The sequence below is a fragment of the Vicia villosa genome, linkage group LG4 (genome assembly GCF_029867415.1).
Source record: "Vicia villosa cultivar HV-30 ecotype Madison, WI linkage group LG4, Vvil1.0, whole genome shotgun sequence".
Taxonomy (NCBI): Eukaryota; Viridiplantae; Streptophyta; class Magnoliopsida; order Fabales; family Fabaceae; genus Vicia; species Vicia villosa.
In genome coordinates, this window is record NC_081183.1 from 181,616,846 (window position 1) to 181,631,515 (window position 14,670).

General features: G+C 34.1%; 1 protein-coding gene across 1 annotated transcript; it reads right to left on the bottom strand.

The window, feature by feature from the left end:
- LOC131598454 (uncharacterized) lies at window positions 1-8,696 on the bottom strand. The gene is made up of 6 exons (XM_058871050.1): window positions 7,789-8,696; window positions 7,598-7,692; window positions 7,174-7,551; window positions 6,908-7,038; window positions 6,622-6,815; window positions 1-628 (listed from the first exon to the last, which is right to left on the bottom strand). The coding sequence occupies exons 1-6, from the start codon at window positions 8,694-8,696 to the stop codon at window positions 1-3; spliced, it is 2,334 nt and encodes a 777-aa protein (XP_058727033.1).
- Window positions 8,697-14,670: the final 5,974 nt, after the last annotated feature.

Sequence of the window (14,670 nt, forward strand, 5' to 3'; positions counted from 1 at the left end):
TCATAAGGAAGATTTCTTTGGTCCTGCTTGAGACCTAGAGGATTTCTTCTTAACCTTTGTAGTTTTCTTCTCTTTTAGGATTGCGACTGCTGAAGAGAAAGCTCCATCTGGTTCAGGAATTCTAGCTAAAGTTTCCCAAGAGCTTTGTAAAAAACCTTCATTGTTGTGATCCCGAAGGTCCTGCGTAGCATCCACAAAGGCTGACGGAGAGGAACCTGACTCTTCAGGGACATGATCCACAAAATTCTGAGAATGAGGGACTATATCAGTGACAGATTTATCTCCACCTGCAAGATGAACCACCGGCCTAGCAGAGAGAGATTCAAGGATGGCGACATCACCAATAAGCCCTGCAGAATCGTCACCTTGGATAACCGGTTCCAGAATAGGTCCACCAAAGTTCCCAACCGGATTGACGGGATATAAACCACAACCGGTGTTGGGATTATCCAAAACAGGCCCAGCAGCTTTTTTGTTTCCAACCTCCACCCATTGTTCTTCCTGATTAACAACTTTTTCTGTTGTAGTAACTCCAATTTTTTGATTCCTGTTCTCTTGATTTTTCGGGATCCCATTGGGATGTTGTAATCTAAGCATCTTACATTCATGAACAGAGTGCCCCGTTTTTCTGCAATGTCCGCAAAATGCTGGCAAATTTTCATATTCAATGTCAGAGAAGAAGGCAAAGCCTTCACGTTCGACCAAGACATTATGGTTCAGGGGAAGAGACAAATTTTCATATTTGTTTTTGGATTTGGGAAAAAAATAGGAAATTGATTTGTTATTAATTTCTAAGTTCCAACTAATTTTGCTTTACAATATGATTTTTAGAGATATTCCAACTCTTGTAGTTAAGGATATTTAAGGGGTTGTGTTCTTTGTAATCCTTGTTTATCTAGAGATTTGAAAGGTTTGTGTGATGTTCAAGGAGCTGCTGGAAGTGTTAAAAAAATGAGGAAGTTGTTGTCAAGAAGATAAATGAAGATGAAAGGTCAGAATAGAAACATGTGTGGTGATATTGAAACTGATTGATTTCAAGATGAGTGGATTAACTTTGAGAAAGATTAGGCAAAATTTTGAGAAAGATTAGACGGCAACACATAAATAATGAAAATGGAAAACGATGATACCCACCCAGAAATAGAGGGTGAGATTAGGGGTTATTAGTTTAGATTTATATAAATTAATAAAATTGTTTTATATGTTTGTTTTTAATTTTAAGTTTTAAAAAAAAATTAAAAATGACATGGATAAAATATATATAAGTGGAACGGTACACGTCAGCATTGTTGTGCCAAATCATTAAAAAAATATAACAAATCATCAATTTTTTGAGTAAAAGATAGAATGGGGGATCAAAACTGTTTAAAAATAAAATAGAGGGATTGATTTTGCAAATTGATCAAAATAGAGGGACCAAAATTATAATTTAGCCCAAAAAAAAAACTTTATAGTACAATATACCATTTATAATATGTCATGCTATCAAAAAATAAACTTTATATGTATCCCAAAAAAAAAAAACTTTATAGTACAATATACCATTTATAATATGTCATGCTATCAAAAAATAAACTTTATATGTATCCCAAAAAAAAAAAAAAAACTTTATAGTACCTCCACACTTTGAATGAGCATTTCTTTTGTATTGAATATCCGCCCAATGAATGTGCGGAGCAATGTATTTGGGTTTTTATTAATAATAATAAATATTAAAATTAATAATAAAATATTAATGTATATTAAAAAATATGTGCATAATTTTGTTGGTTGTGAAGTTTTACTTCAGAGTTAGAGGTGGTCGAGAATGCCGAGAGTGGCACCAATGAATCCTAACCCATACCAATTTTCATATGCAATCAAGTACGTTTCAATTTTTTTTTTTAATATATCTTTATAATGCATATTTTTTTTAGGTAATAATTTTGTTACTTTTTAGGTGGTCCGCATATGGGATGAATTAAAAAAAAAATACATTATCATTGTGCTCCGACGTTCATCGATCATTTTAAGCCGATTGATGTAATATCTTCAACATTTAACGCATTTAATACTTTTTATATAATCATTTTTTAACTAATCATTTGAATGTATGTAACAATTTACATGGAGGCCCTATCTCAGACTTGAAGATTGTGAACCAAATGATACTGACATGTGGAGTTCTAAAATTTTAATAATTAGCTTCAATTATGTTGAAATGCATCACTCAGATAAGGTTAAACTCTAGTTTGGCGTTCAACTGGACATATTGTGTCCTCCAAAGTGCATGGAAGAGTATCACGAAAGTCAACTAAATGATCAATGGCCATACAATGATTGGAAAGACCATTACAAATAAGAGCGTCGTCAATGGCATAATCGCCAAAAAACTGTCTTACGGGGCAAAATCATGCCAGGAGAATGCAAATCGAGCAGATAATACATGGCATGGTATGCATCTGTGTCAAATTTGTATCTATCACCAAATAAATTCTTATTTGACCCTCGTAACCAACCCTCGTCTTCAAACTTCCAACAAACCCGACCACCTATCACTATTCACTAACACCCAACAACATTTCTGTAACACCCAACAACCTTTTCATTCCAACACAACCACATTGTACCCCAAGCCAACAGTATCATCACCGAAACCCATATACATCATACACCCAACCACATACATCATTTCTCACAACCTACCACTACCCCAACCTATCAACACCACTACTACCAAACACCTCCAACACACCCAAACACAACCTACCACTATCCAACATAACCCATCTACATCATACATCCAACCATAATACCACAACTACCAAACACCCCAATAGAAAATGACTTTTTCCCAATCACAACAATTTACCTCGAGTTCATCACAAGAGCACTATGTCGCCCCCATGCAAACCTCAATGTCTAACACCACCCAACAAGATTGGAATAACGAGGGAACCAGATTAAATTATGACAGTGCGACAACGGCTGATTTTATCAATGAAGAAATGGTCGAAGAATTGTATTATCGTGGATATGAGGTAGGGCTTATACTCAGCCTTCAAATGATGAAGTGTCTCGTAGAACATCTACGAGAATTGGACATCTTCCTAATTGTGGAACCAGCCATCAATTACGCCGACCAGGTCAAGGTCGCCATTACATATCGTTTATTTTATTTTATTGTTATTTTATTTTAATCCTATTGTAATTTTATTTTATTTATTTATTAAGAGTTAAAAGGTAGTGCACTGACAGTGTAAAATAGTTTTACACTGTCATCCAATAGAAAGTTATCAATTAGCCATGTCATTAAATTATTTTTTAAATAAAAGAGTGGTTTAATTGGATACATGGTGGTGATTGGTTGACAGTGTAAAAATATTTTACAGTGTCAGTGCATCATCCTTTTTCTCATTTATTAAATATATCTTAATCATATAAATATTATTCATTATAAATAATTTTTATATTTTAAATTTATTATTTACATTTTATTTTTTAATATTCAAAATTAATATCAATTTAAATATTGGGTTTTGAGAAAAATCGTTTTAGAGGTTTCCGCCAAACATTGGGTGGAGCCTCTTATTTTCTGTACACGTCCGCCCATTCAATTGGCAGAACAAGAAATATTCACACACATCCTCCCATTCAATTGGCAGAGGTTCTATGACAATAACACACAATTTTTGAAAACATGGTGTATTAAAAAATATTGTTGAAATGTGTGGTATAATAGGAATTAACTCCAAAAAACATGGTAGAACAAGAAAAAATTCAATAAAATCCAGCAAGATACTCAGTGCGTATGGAGTGTGAATATGTCGGACCAACTAACAGAGACTACGACCGTGCGTAAGGGTGGAAATAGGTCAGACCAACTAACAGGTGTTTACGAATTACGGTCTAGCTTATGGTGTAACTTACACAAGTCTAGGTTAGAATTTTTTGAAGTAGAAAATACTTATACTTTTTTTTATAAGTCTATTTAGCTAAAAAGTCTAGGTCACGGGTTATATAAAAAGTCTTTTAAGCATATAAAACCAGCCTATTTCAATAAACATAAATAAATTTATTACTATTATATTGTATTTTATACTTTGAATTAAAATATAAAAAATAAAGCATAGTTAGCTTGAAGATATTATGAAAAAAGTCAAAAAAACCTTATGAACAACGTTATAAGTTGTTGTCATAAGTTGTTTCAATACATTATGTGAAACAAATATTATCACAAAAATCATGCTAATAGGTAAACTTGAATGAGTCAATGAAAACAAACATATATGATCATTGATTTTATAATGTGTTAGCTTATTTAACATTAGTTGAATTTATTATTTATAAATATTCAAATGAAATAGGCTTTTAATTAGGATATTAGGTCAATCAGATCTTCAAAAATGCTAGGCTCAGGCCTAAAAATAAGCCTATATAAACCTACAGGTCAAGCTTAGGCTTTAAGTTTTTTTAGTAGGTCAGACTCAGATTTGGCAAAGTCTAACTCAGCCCAGCACATTCTCACCCCTACCCGTACGTCTGCATAGGTAAATATATTTGATACGATATAAAATTTATTTAGATACACATGTAAATTTGAAACAAGTTACTCAATTATAAACTGAGCAATCTATAAATTTAATTTATGTTGATTAAAAATAAAATATATATTGTGTTGATAGTAACCCGTGAGATGGAAAGTTAATTGTCTGCACGACTATGAAGTATTATCCAATTTGATACGATATAAAATGTCTTTAAGTTATACATGTAAATTTAAAATGAGTTACTTAATTGTAAAATAAAAATGATCATATAAACTCAATTGTATTAAATAATCGTACAAAATAAATTTAAAAAAAATTGTGAGATGGAGAAAGAAAAAAATAAGAAAATTTTGACATTAGAATAAAATAGACATTGCTGTGATAGTGACTCGTGCGATGGAAATTTAATAAGGTATATTTAAGAGTTTGGATTTCAGGGAGTAAAGTAGGAGTAAAAATTTAGGACTCTATAATTAATTTGATGATGAAATTCAGAACAAAAACGAAGGTATAAAAGGTGACAGTGGAATATAAATCCACTTCTTGATGTACATAATATAAATTTAAGATAGAATCCAATTAGAGAATAGAACAATTCTAAGGGAGAAGGTTCTAATTCACGATCTTCTATCTTCAGATCCTTAGCTCCCACTAAATAGAAAAAATTTCCAAGAGTTTGTTAGGTTTTCTCTCTGGTATTTTTTCTTGTTGCCTTAATTTTCGCATCACATGTCACTTGTCCATTTCTAATATTTGTATCAAATGCCTTTAATGATTGTGCAGTTCTATTTGTGCCCTCAGTCTAAATCATAACATTACTCCCTCCATTGAAACTAGGAGTGGAGTAAGGGCCCTTGCAAGGTTTGAGGAGAGATAGATAAAACACTGTGTGGATTTTTGCGGATGGAGGAATTACTATTTTGTAAGCCATTGTCCTGACACATGATAAAACTTCAATAGGCCTGAAGTAACAAAGACCAAGCTTTTGATTCTTGCGTAAGGCAACATAAACATGACGGTAAGGTAGCAATTTGACTAAAACCTTGTCGCCTACTGCAAATTCGACTAAGCGACGTCGTCTGTTAGCAAATTTTTTCATGAGGTTTTAAGCCTTAACTAAATTGGCTTTCAATTGAGCTAAAACAACATCACGCTCACAGAAGAAATCCTACAAAGTATGAGGATCAGATTGCTGCAATTCATACTTAATCACTTGAGAAAGGTCTCTGCCATACATTGCTCGAAAGGGTGTCATGCCAATGTTGGTCTAGTACGAAGTGTTCTACCAGTATTCCGCCCAAGGAAAGAACCTACACCAATGTTGTGGATTGTCTGCAGCGAAACAATTGAGGTATAATTTTACACATTTGTTAAGTGCCTTTGATTGACCGTCCAATTGCAGATGGTAGGATAAACTCATGTTCAGAATGCTTCCACTTAATCGAAAAAGGCGTTGCCAAAACTTGCGGAGAAATACTTTATCACGGTCTGAAACAATACTCTTGGGGAAACCATAGAGTTTTAAAACTGAATTAAATAAAGCTTGAGCTATAGATAGGCTCAAGAAATCACTCTTCAATGACGCCAAGTGACAGTATTTGGATAGGTGATCAATGACCACTAACAGGACGGTGTAACCAGTGGCGGAGCCAGGAATTTTAGGTAGCCTGGGCAAAATTTTTAACCGCGAGTTACATGTGACATAATATATAAATAGTAAATAAATGTGCTACATAAGAGAGATGAAACCTAACCTGTAAATAGTGTGCTAAATAAAATTAGGAGGTAAATGCCCTCTCCGAGACCTCTTTGCGGTGAATGTTCGTATAATATCAACATCTTTAAGTGACTTGAATATCTCTCGTAACATATCATCAAGTCACTGAACCACACATCGTTGATCTAGTTGCGCAAATTAGACTTGATAATCTTCATTGCTGAAAAAGCTCTTTCGACGGATGCTGTCGACACCGGCAATATCAAAGCCAACTCAATGAGTTTGTAGACCAATGGAAATACCAAATGTTTCTCAGTTTGAACCATCTTCATAGCCAAACTTTGAACATCTTCACAAGAAGTAAATGAAGCATGCCTTTTCACTTGATGTACATAAGTCTCAAGTTGCACCCTTATTGTTCCACGATCATCATTAGAAAAGTCTGCATGATAAATATCAGCAAGACGAACAAGCTTATCAACATCAAACTTGGAAAAAGAGTTTTTGGGGTCAAGACATGAGAAGTAATCCAGCACAATGTTACTTCCTTCACTAAACCGGTGATCCATCTCCACACATATTTTGTCAATAGCAACATAAAAAATCTCTGCACGGTAATGGTGAAGATTAATGACAGTTCTCCCTTTTCTTCTTGAACGACCCGAACCGGCATTTCTTCATCCATATTTGGCACCGGAATACTTTGAGCAACACAAAATTCTTGGACATCAATAAATAAATCATCCCAACCATTCTCTCTCAATATAGCCAATCGAGCTTTAACATCATCAACTAATTCCATAGCAAGCACAATATTAATATCTTTTGTTTGCAAGATTTTTGAAAGTTCATTTGTGATACCAAACAACTTTAACATAAACTTCAAAATGAAAGAAAATTTAAAGCTCTCCATTTTTTCTATCAAACCTGCTGCTTGAGATGGTCCACGTCCATCTTCATCAACAATACTAAGCACCTCTAACACGGAAGACCACATCTCATCCAAACGAATCAAGGTAGTATAATGTGAACCCCATTTAGTATCCCCGGATCTAGCGAGACTAGTTGATTGGTGCAAGCCCTTTCCTTGAGATATCTCACCACTCTCAAGCCTATTCAAAATATATTGGTGTTGTGCCTCTGTCAAAGCATCCTTTCTCTTGCAAGATGCACTTGTTGTGGTTACAATCAAGGAGATATACTCAAAGAAATCGTGAATAGATGAGCAACTACTAGCAACAGACACAACCACCAATTGCAAACGGTGAGCATAACAATGGACATAGAAAGCATAAGGATTTTCATCTAGAATCTTTCTTTGCAATAGATAATGTGTGACGATCAAGAATACCATAAAGAGCATCCTTTAGTGCCTCAGATGTAGTATATTTGACATGATATAGAGCAATAAATCGTTCCACAACTTTTCCTTTGTCGTTCAAGAACCTAGCAATATAAATAAAAAGTCAAATGTATTCAACAATGTTATATGGAGGCATGGAGAATAATATGTAATAGGAATTGGAAAATACAACTACTAACCTCAACATCACCGCCATTTGCTCTTTGACAGATATATCACGCGACTCATCAATAAGCACAGAGAATTGTCTTTCACCAAGCTCTTCCATAATGACCTTGGTAACTTCATGTGCACAACACGTTGCAAGCTCCTTTTGAATGTCACCAGAAGTCATTGTGCAATTTTTTGGACCACTGTCAAAAGCATCTCTCACTTTTTCATCATTAGATTTTACCCAATCCACCATCTCTCTAAAATTGCCCTTGTTTAGAGAAGTAGAGCTTTCATCATGGCCACGGAAAGCAATACCTTGTGCTATGAGATATCTAGTACAATCTAAAGAACAAGTCAAACGAATCTTATACAATTCTTCTGATTCCCTAGTTGCTCTAGCAAAGATACTTGTAACACTTTGTCTTTGATTATTATAATCATCATAGTGCTTCATACATGAGTTATGCTTACTATTATGACTACCAATATGATCTTTGAAGCCTTTAGATGCATGCTTCCAATCTTTAAATCCGTCTTTGTTAAAGACTTCATAACCAAAGTGTTCGGCCCTCCCGGGCGGCTTAAAGAGAAAGCAATAAAAACAATAAGCTGCATCCTTCAACTCACTGTATTCAACCCATGTATAATTCTTATACCATGCTTTACAAAACGCTCTTGAAGACTTCCCAAATTGAGTACGAGGAAATATTGCTAAATCTGGTTGCGTTGGACCCTTCAATATATATGCCCTCCTCACTTGGTCTTGAATATCCGTAGCATACTCATGAATTTGTTTCCTACATCCTGGATCACGTACAATCTCATTTGGATTAAATTCATTGGCAACATTAGGCGGTGTTTCTTCTACTTCGGCTTCCGGTTGCACAACATTAACATTCTCAATACTTGTTCTAGGAACCAAAAACTTTCTCATCTCTGAAATTTAATTATCTAGAAAAATAAAATATGAAGTTAAATTGAAAGTAAAATGGTCCAATTTTGGTAAGTAAGCGAGAGCCTTTAACTCTAAAGCCCACAACTAAATCTAATTAATTTAAATAATAATAAAAATATAACATAAATAAATAAAATAAATTAATTAATAAATTAAACTAATTGTTAGATCAAACCAATTAATAACTAAACCTAATTCACACATGTTTATACCAATTAAAAAAATAGAGAAAAAAAAAAAGTAAATTAGACAAAACTACCACACACACTACCTACACCTAATTCTCTTTATAGTTTCAATTATTAACTTTTATTATTAAAAAAATTGGAAAACAAAATAACACAACACTACACACTTTTTCGGTTAACTCAACACATAACCACACACTACCCAGACACATTACATATACACTACCTAGTACCATCCTACTTCTCTTCTCTACACTACCACCACACAACACAACACAACTTTCATAGTTTCATGTTTCAGTTTTATTTATCCTTTTCATTTACCGTGACAATAATAACTAAACACAACACAAACACAACTACACAAGCAGTCAAGAGTGGAAATTGGCGAAATAAAAGAAGAAGATAGGGAAGATTATCACCTTACGGTCACGACTCACGACGGAGAGATGAGGCGGTAGAGTTTTATTTTTTTCAAAACCTTTTTACCTGTAGTTTTGTAAGAAGGTTAAGGGTTTGTTTTAAGGAATTTTTTTTTTAATTTCTGTTTTGATTCATTAATAATTAATTGGGTTGGGCCTGGACAATTGGTTATTTATTTGTTTTAATTTTTACACCCTATTTTGACTAATTTTGCCCCTAATTTTATCTAAAACTCTAATATTAAATTAGGCGGAATACAAAGAAAATAGGGTTGAGCCCGGGCGGGTGCCCGGGCTAGCTGGGCACTAGAACCACCACTGGGTGTAACCGTATGACAGTGGAAGATTGATAATGACATCCATTGCCACATCTTCCCAAATCTGGGAGGGGGATAGGAAATGGTTGGAGCAGGCCCGAGGGTAGTGTGGTAGCAATCTTGGCTTACTGACAGATAAGGTAGTTTGAGATAAAAGCAGTGACATCGCTGTGCAAAGTTGACCAAAAAATTGAGTTGTAATGTGTGCTTTGGCACGAGTAATTCCAGAATGGTATCCCAATTGGGATGTGTGAAATTCCTAAAGTATATAATTAATCAAGTCAAGCGTTGCAGTTATGACGAGTTTGTTCTTCTAGTAAAGCAACTAATTCTTATGGGAATATGCATTTTCGATGGTGAGCCATTAATACACTGTTGTAAGGTGGACGTATATATACTATCTTTTATCTCCGCTTATTTTATTTGTTGCAATTATGAGGAATGTGTGGAGGAAAGGGAGAGCATGAATGAGTGGGACAAGGCATCCGCTGCAATATTATCCTTTCCCGACATGTACTAAATAGTGAAATTATAGCCCAAAAATGTATGAAGCCATGCTTGTTGTTCTGGAGTTTGCATGGAATGTTCCGTCAAAGATTTCACACTATTCGAATACATATGTATGATAAATGGATGATCGATGAGGTAGTGGCGAAATTTGGAAATAACCTCACTAATAGTATATAACTCTCGCACATAAGCACTTTGTTTTTGCATTTTTGGGATAAAGTTTTTTATAAGCAAGCAATTGGATGTTTGACTTGGCTCAATAATGCCCCTAATGCCAGATCCGGATGTGTCAGTTTCCAAAATGCAAGGTTTGGAAAAATGTGGCAAAGTGAAAACAGGCGCAACTGTTAATGCTCGTTTTAGATTATTAAATGCCGCAACAACCTTGTCATGCCAAAGAAATGAATCCTTCTTTAGAGTATCGGTTAACGGTAGAGCAATCGAAGCGTAACCTTGTATGACGTGCCTATAATAACCTGTGAGTTCAAGGAAATCGAGAAAAAATTAAAATGAAAGTGAGAAAGTGGTGAAAATTCAAAATTTTAATCAAAAGAGAGAAAAAAAAGGAAAAGTGAGAAAGTTAAAATTAAAATTGAGTAAATGTGACGAGGTTACATGTCACGTTGTGTGAAATTCTGGTAAGACAGACTCAGAATGTCATACACAATGTCACGACATCTTTTCTGTCATCAGCTTAGCTGAGGCAGTACATACAGATCCCCCAATTTTTATTACTTCTAACATCCAGAAGTCTGGAAGTGTTGGGATCACATATCAGTTCAGTTAACATAAACAAATCTGCTTTGCAGAGATTCTGTGTTAGCACAGTCATTAAATCACACACTGATGTCATGCACGATGTTATGACATCCAAACTGAACTTACAAATAAACAATGCAGAAACATAAATAACACAGAGAATTGTTTACCCAGTTCGGTTCTAACTAACCTACTCTGGGGGCTACCAAGCCAGGGATGAAGTTCACTATCAATAGTATCAATTCAGAGTTAAACTCGCCGTTTATCCCTCCTCACTTAATCACTACCCAATGACCCCTCTACCTAGGTCCTCCCTAGATATGGAATATCCCCATTCCACTCCCAATCACCGCAGTGATGTCCAAGCACTCCAGCCCCTAGCCTATGCTTGACAGCTTCTCACCAACAATCACCTCATGTGATAACACACTGACAATAGTCAAAGTAGAAGATCCACTTCCAATACACACTTTGATCTTGCTTCACAGCTTCGATCAAACGACACATCTACACTCATTGCTTCACAGCTTCTGAGTGAGTACACATACCTCTTGCCTACAGGCTTCGAGGAACAAATCAGTGACCATCCCACAATCCAGGTGGTTCACCTACACAACAAACCCTAATGACTACATTATGATCGTTAGTTTTTCAAGGCTACAAAGATTCCTATTTATAACCTGATCCTAGTTGGACTTGGGCTTAAAAACGCAACACTCCTTGCTGTTACTAATCAGCAGATTTCTTCTGCTACAAACAAGGCCTTTTAATAATAAGTTACCTAATTTATCTCCTAAATTAGTAACTGTTGAATCTTCAATCTTCAGATTTGATTCTTCAATATTCTGACTTGATTCTTTGACCTTTAAATCTGCGCCACATAGGATTACATAATATTCACATAGAATATTCTGTATCTTTTAAAACCAAATTGAATCTTCCTTCCTCAGTTCTGCAGGCGCGATGTCATGGTTGAAGTCATGACATTCCTTGTAACATCTTGCTTCAGTACCTGTTTTGTTCTTTTAATATTTGCAAGAGTACATTACATTACATTCAGCTGCTATTATGTTTTAGCCAAGCATGGATGCCAATAAGATAATAATACAGAGCAGAGCACTAACATTGTGGTTGATTTATAATGGTAATAATTGGCTCATTATCTAATTATTTAAAAAATCCTTAATGTAGTTTAAATTTTATTAACACAAGAGGGTAATTTAGGACATTTACTAGTATATTATATCAATATTAATTGATATATATTTGGAGTATTGTTATATGGTACTAGCGTTATTTTGTCCAAAACCAACGAATGCTATGTTGGTCCACTAAAATGACTGCTAACAATATGTAAACAATATAAAGTTAATGTTTTAGTATAAAAAAGAGAACAAAGTAATAAAAACAACACTGTAGATGTAGTCATGTGTTTTTCGTCTCGTACAAACAAGCATTTTCCATATATTTGACCGTTTGAAGGCGATTTAGGCCATTTTGTAGTATGTTATATTAATTGATATATAGTTGATATAATTTTTAAATTTATATATATTTAAGACTTCTCGTGTTATATGCAATAGTTCAATTATTCACTATTGAACAATCTACGAGTTTTGTGAATTGTGTATTTGTCGAAGTGATCAAAATCCAATAAAAGTATGATTTGTTTATTTTTCATTTCAAGTCTTCCGCGCGCAACTTTGAAAAACCTTCGATGTATTTTTTTTGGAAAATCAATTCAAATTTGTTTTTAGTCTATTAACCTCCCCTGGATTGTTTTCCAACTCCATATTCTTACCCAACACAACTTATCTTTGTACACCTCGATCGTGTTCTGATTTAGCATAAAGAGCTCAGCAAAGGCAAAGCCACTACCACCTTCCATGATATCAACATCTAAGGAGTGATTTCCTCATTTTTCATCCACATTCATTTCAAGGTTTCCCACTTTCTAGACACCCTCAAACTCTTTAAGGTCATCGCTTAAACCTCCCACAATATCATAGCTCTCACTAATTTCTATAAAGTATATAGAAGGATACCTCACAACTAAAGGTGACACCTCCAATATTTATGAGTTCGTCACTTCAGTACAACAAGAGACACCACTTATCTCACCACCACTTGACAAGTATACAAAGGGAATGCTTGGATTTTCTATGTTGGTCATTGCTATAAATAAATGGAAACAATTTAAATGGTAAAGAAATGGAATGTTACCTTGAGGAAAATATATAGTTTGATTTGAAAAAAAACAAGACCACCAAAAGACCAAAAAGTATTGCACGAATAAAGATGAAAATCAAAAGAAATGGGAAGATCAACGATAAATCTTACGTTACATAAAAGATTGAAGATATGAGACTCTGGTGCAAAGGAAGCAAAACAAGCAACTGATTAAGTTTTGCCAATTTATAAACGACCAGAGAGCGTTGATAGCTAATAATCTACAAAATATCTGAAAATGCGATCAACGACCAATGGTTAACCTATGTTCCATAACGATACTCGAGTGCACTCAATGTTATAACAACATCACCATCCCTTACCTCCCTCCCTCTGTCTCTCTCTCTGTCTCTCTCTGTCTCTGTCTCTCTCTCTCTCTCTCTCTCTCTCTCTCTCTCTCTCTCTCTCTCTCACACACACACACACACACACACACACACACACACACACACACACACACACACAGAGATCCTCACTATAAGGCTACATACTTGAGCCAAACAACACATTTATTTCAACCTTCTTTAATTCAATGGTCTCTCGCATTTCACGTCATACCCATTAGAAGCAACATTAATCGTCATTTATATATAAGTGTGACCACACTCCATAATCTTGTACAATTTTATTCACTATTTCAAATTACATATTTTTGACCTAGACATTTGAATATTAACTTTGCAGATATACCTCTTTTCTGCCAACAAAAAAACCCTTACCGCCGTACTAAAAAACTTATACGACGACCTTCATGAACATACCGTCTTTTTATTTCGTAATCCACATTAAAATAATATTTTAGGCATCTCATATTTTTTCATCTAAATATTAATTTCATCTACTATTTATCTATTAAAAATCAATTGAATGAAATTTCTAAATTGCTCTTTTACCACAAATTCTTTACTTTTTTCATTCTCATATCCTATTAAACATGACATGTGACGTTCATTTTTTAGCCTTCATCAATTAAATCACAATTAAATATTACACACTCATTTAGGGGGACAATTTAGCCCATACCCTATGGGTTCTCGCAAAAGAATATCTACAACGAGTAGGATAAAACCCGCAAAAAATAGGTGCGAATACAGGTAATTATCTATTAAAATAAGTGGGTATGAGTGCAGGCACGTGTATCGAAGCTACCTATCCCATCCCATACCCGCACTACATATTTATATAATATAATTTAATTTATATTCTTTTTATAAAAATGCATGTTTATCAATTTTTAAATGAAATTATATATGAATATTATTGTTGAGTTAATAAATATATAAACAATTTTATTAAAATGTGTGATATCCCTTTTTCTCTTTATATAAATATTATTTATTTATAATTAAATCATTTATTTTAAATTTATATATCTAAATATATTAAATAAATTTATAGTGTGCAAAACACAACTAATCTCATAGTAAAAATAAATAAATAAATCTCGTTAGCTAGACAAACGACATCGTTTCGAGGGAATTGGTAGTAAAATCTATAGAGAACTTTTAGGGCGAAACTCAAAATAAAA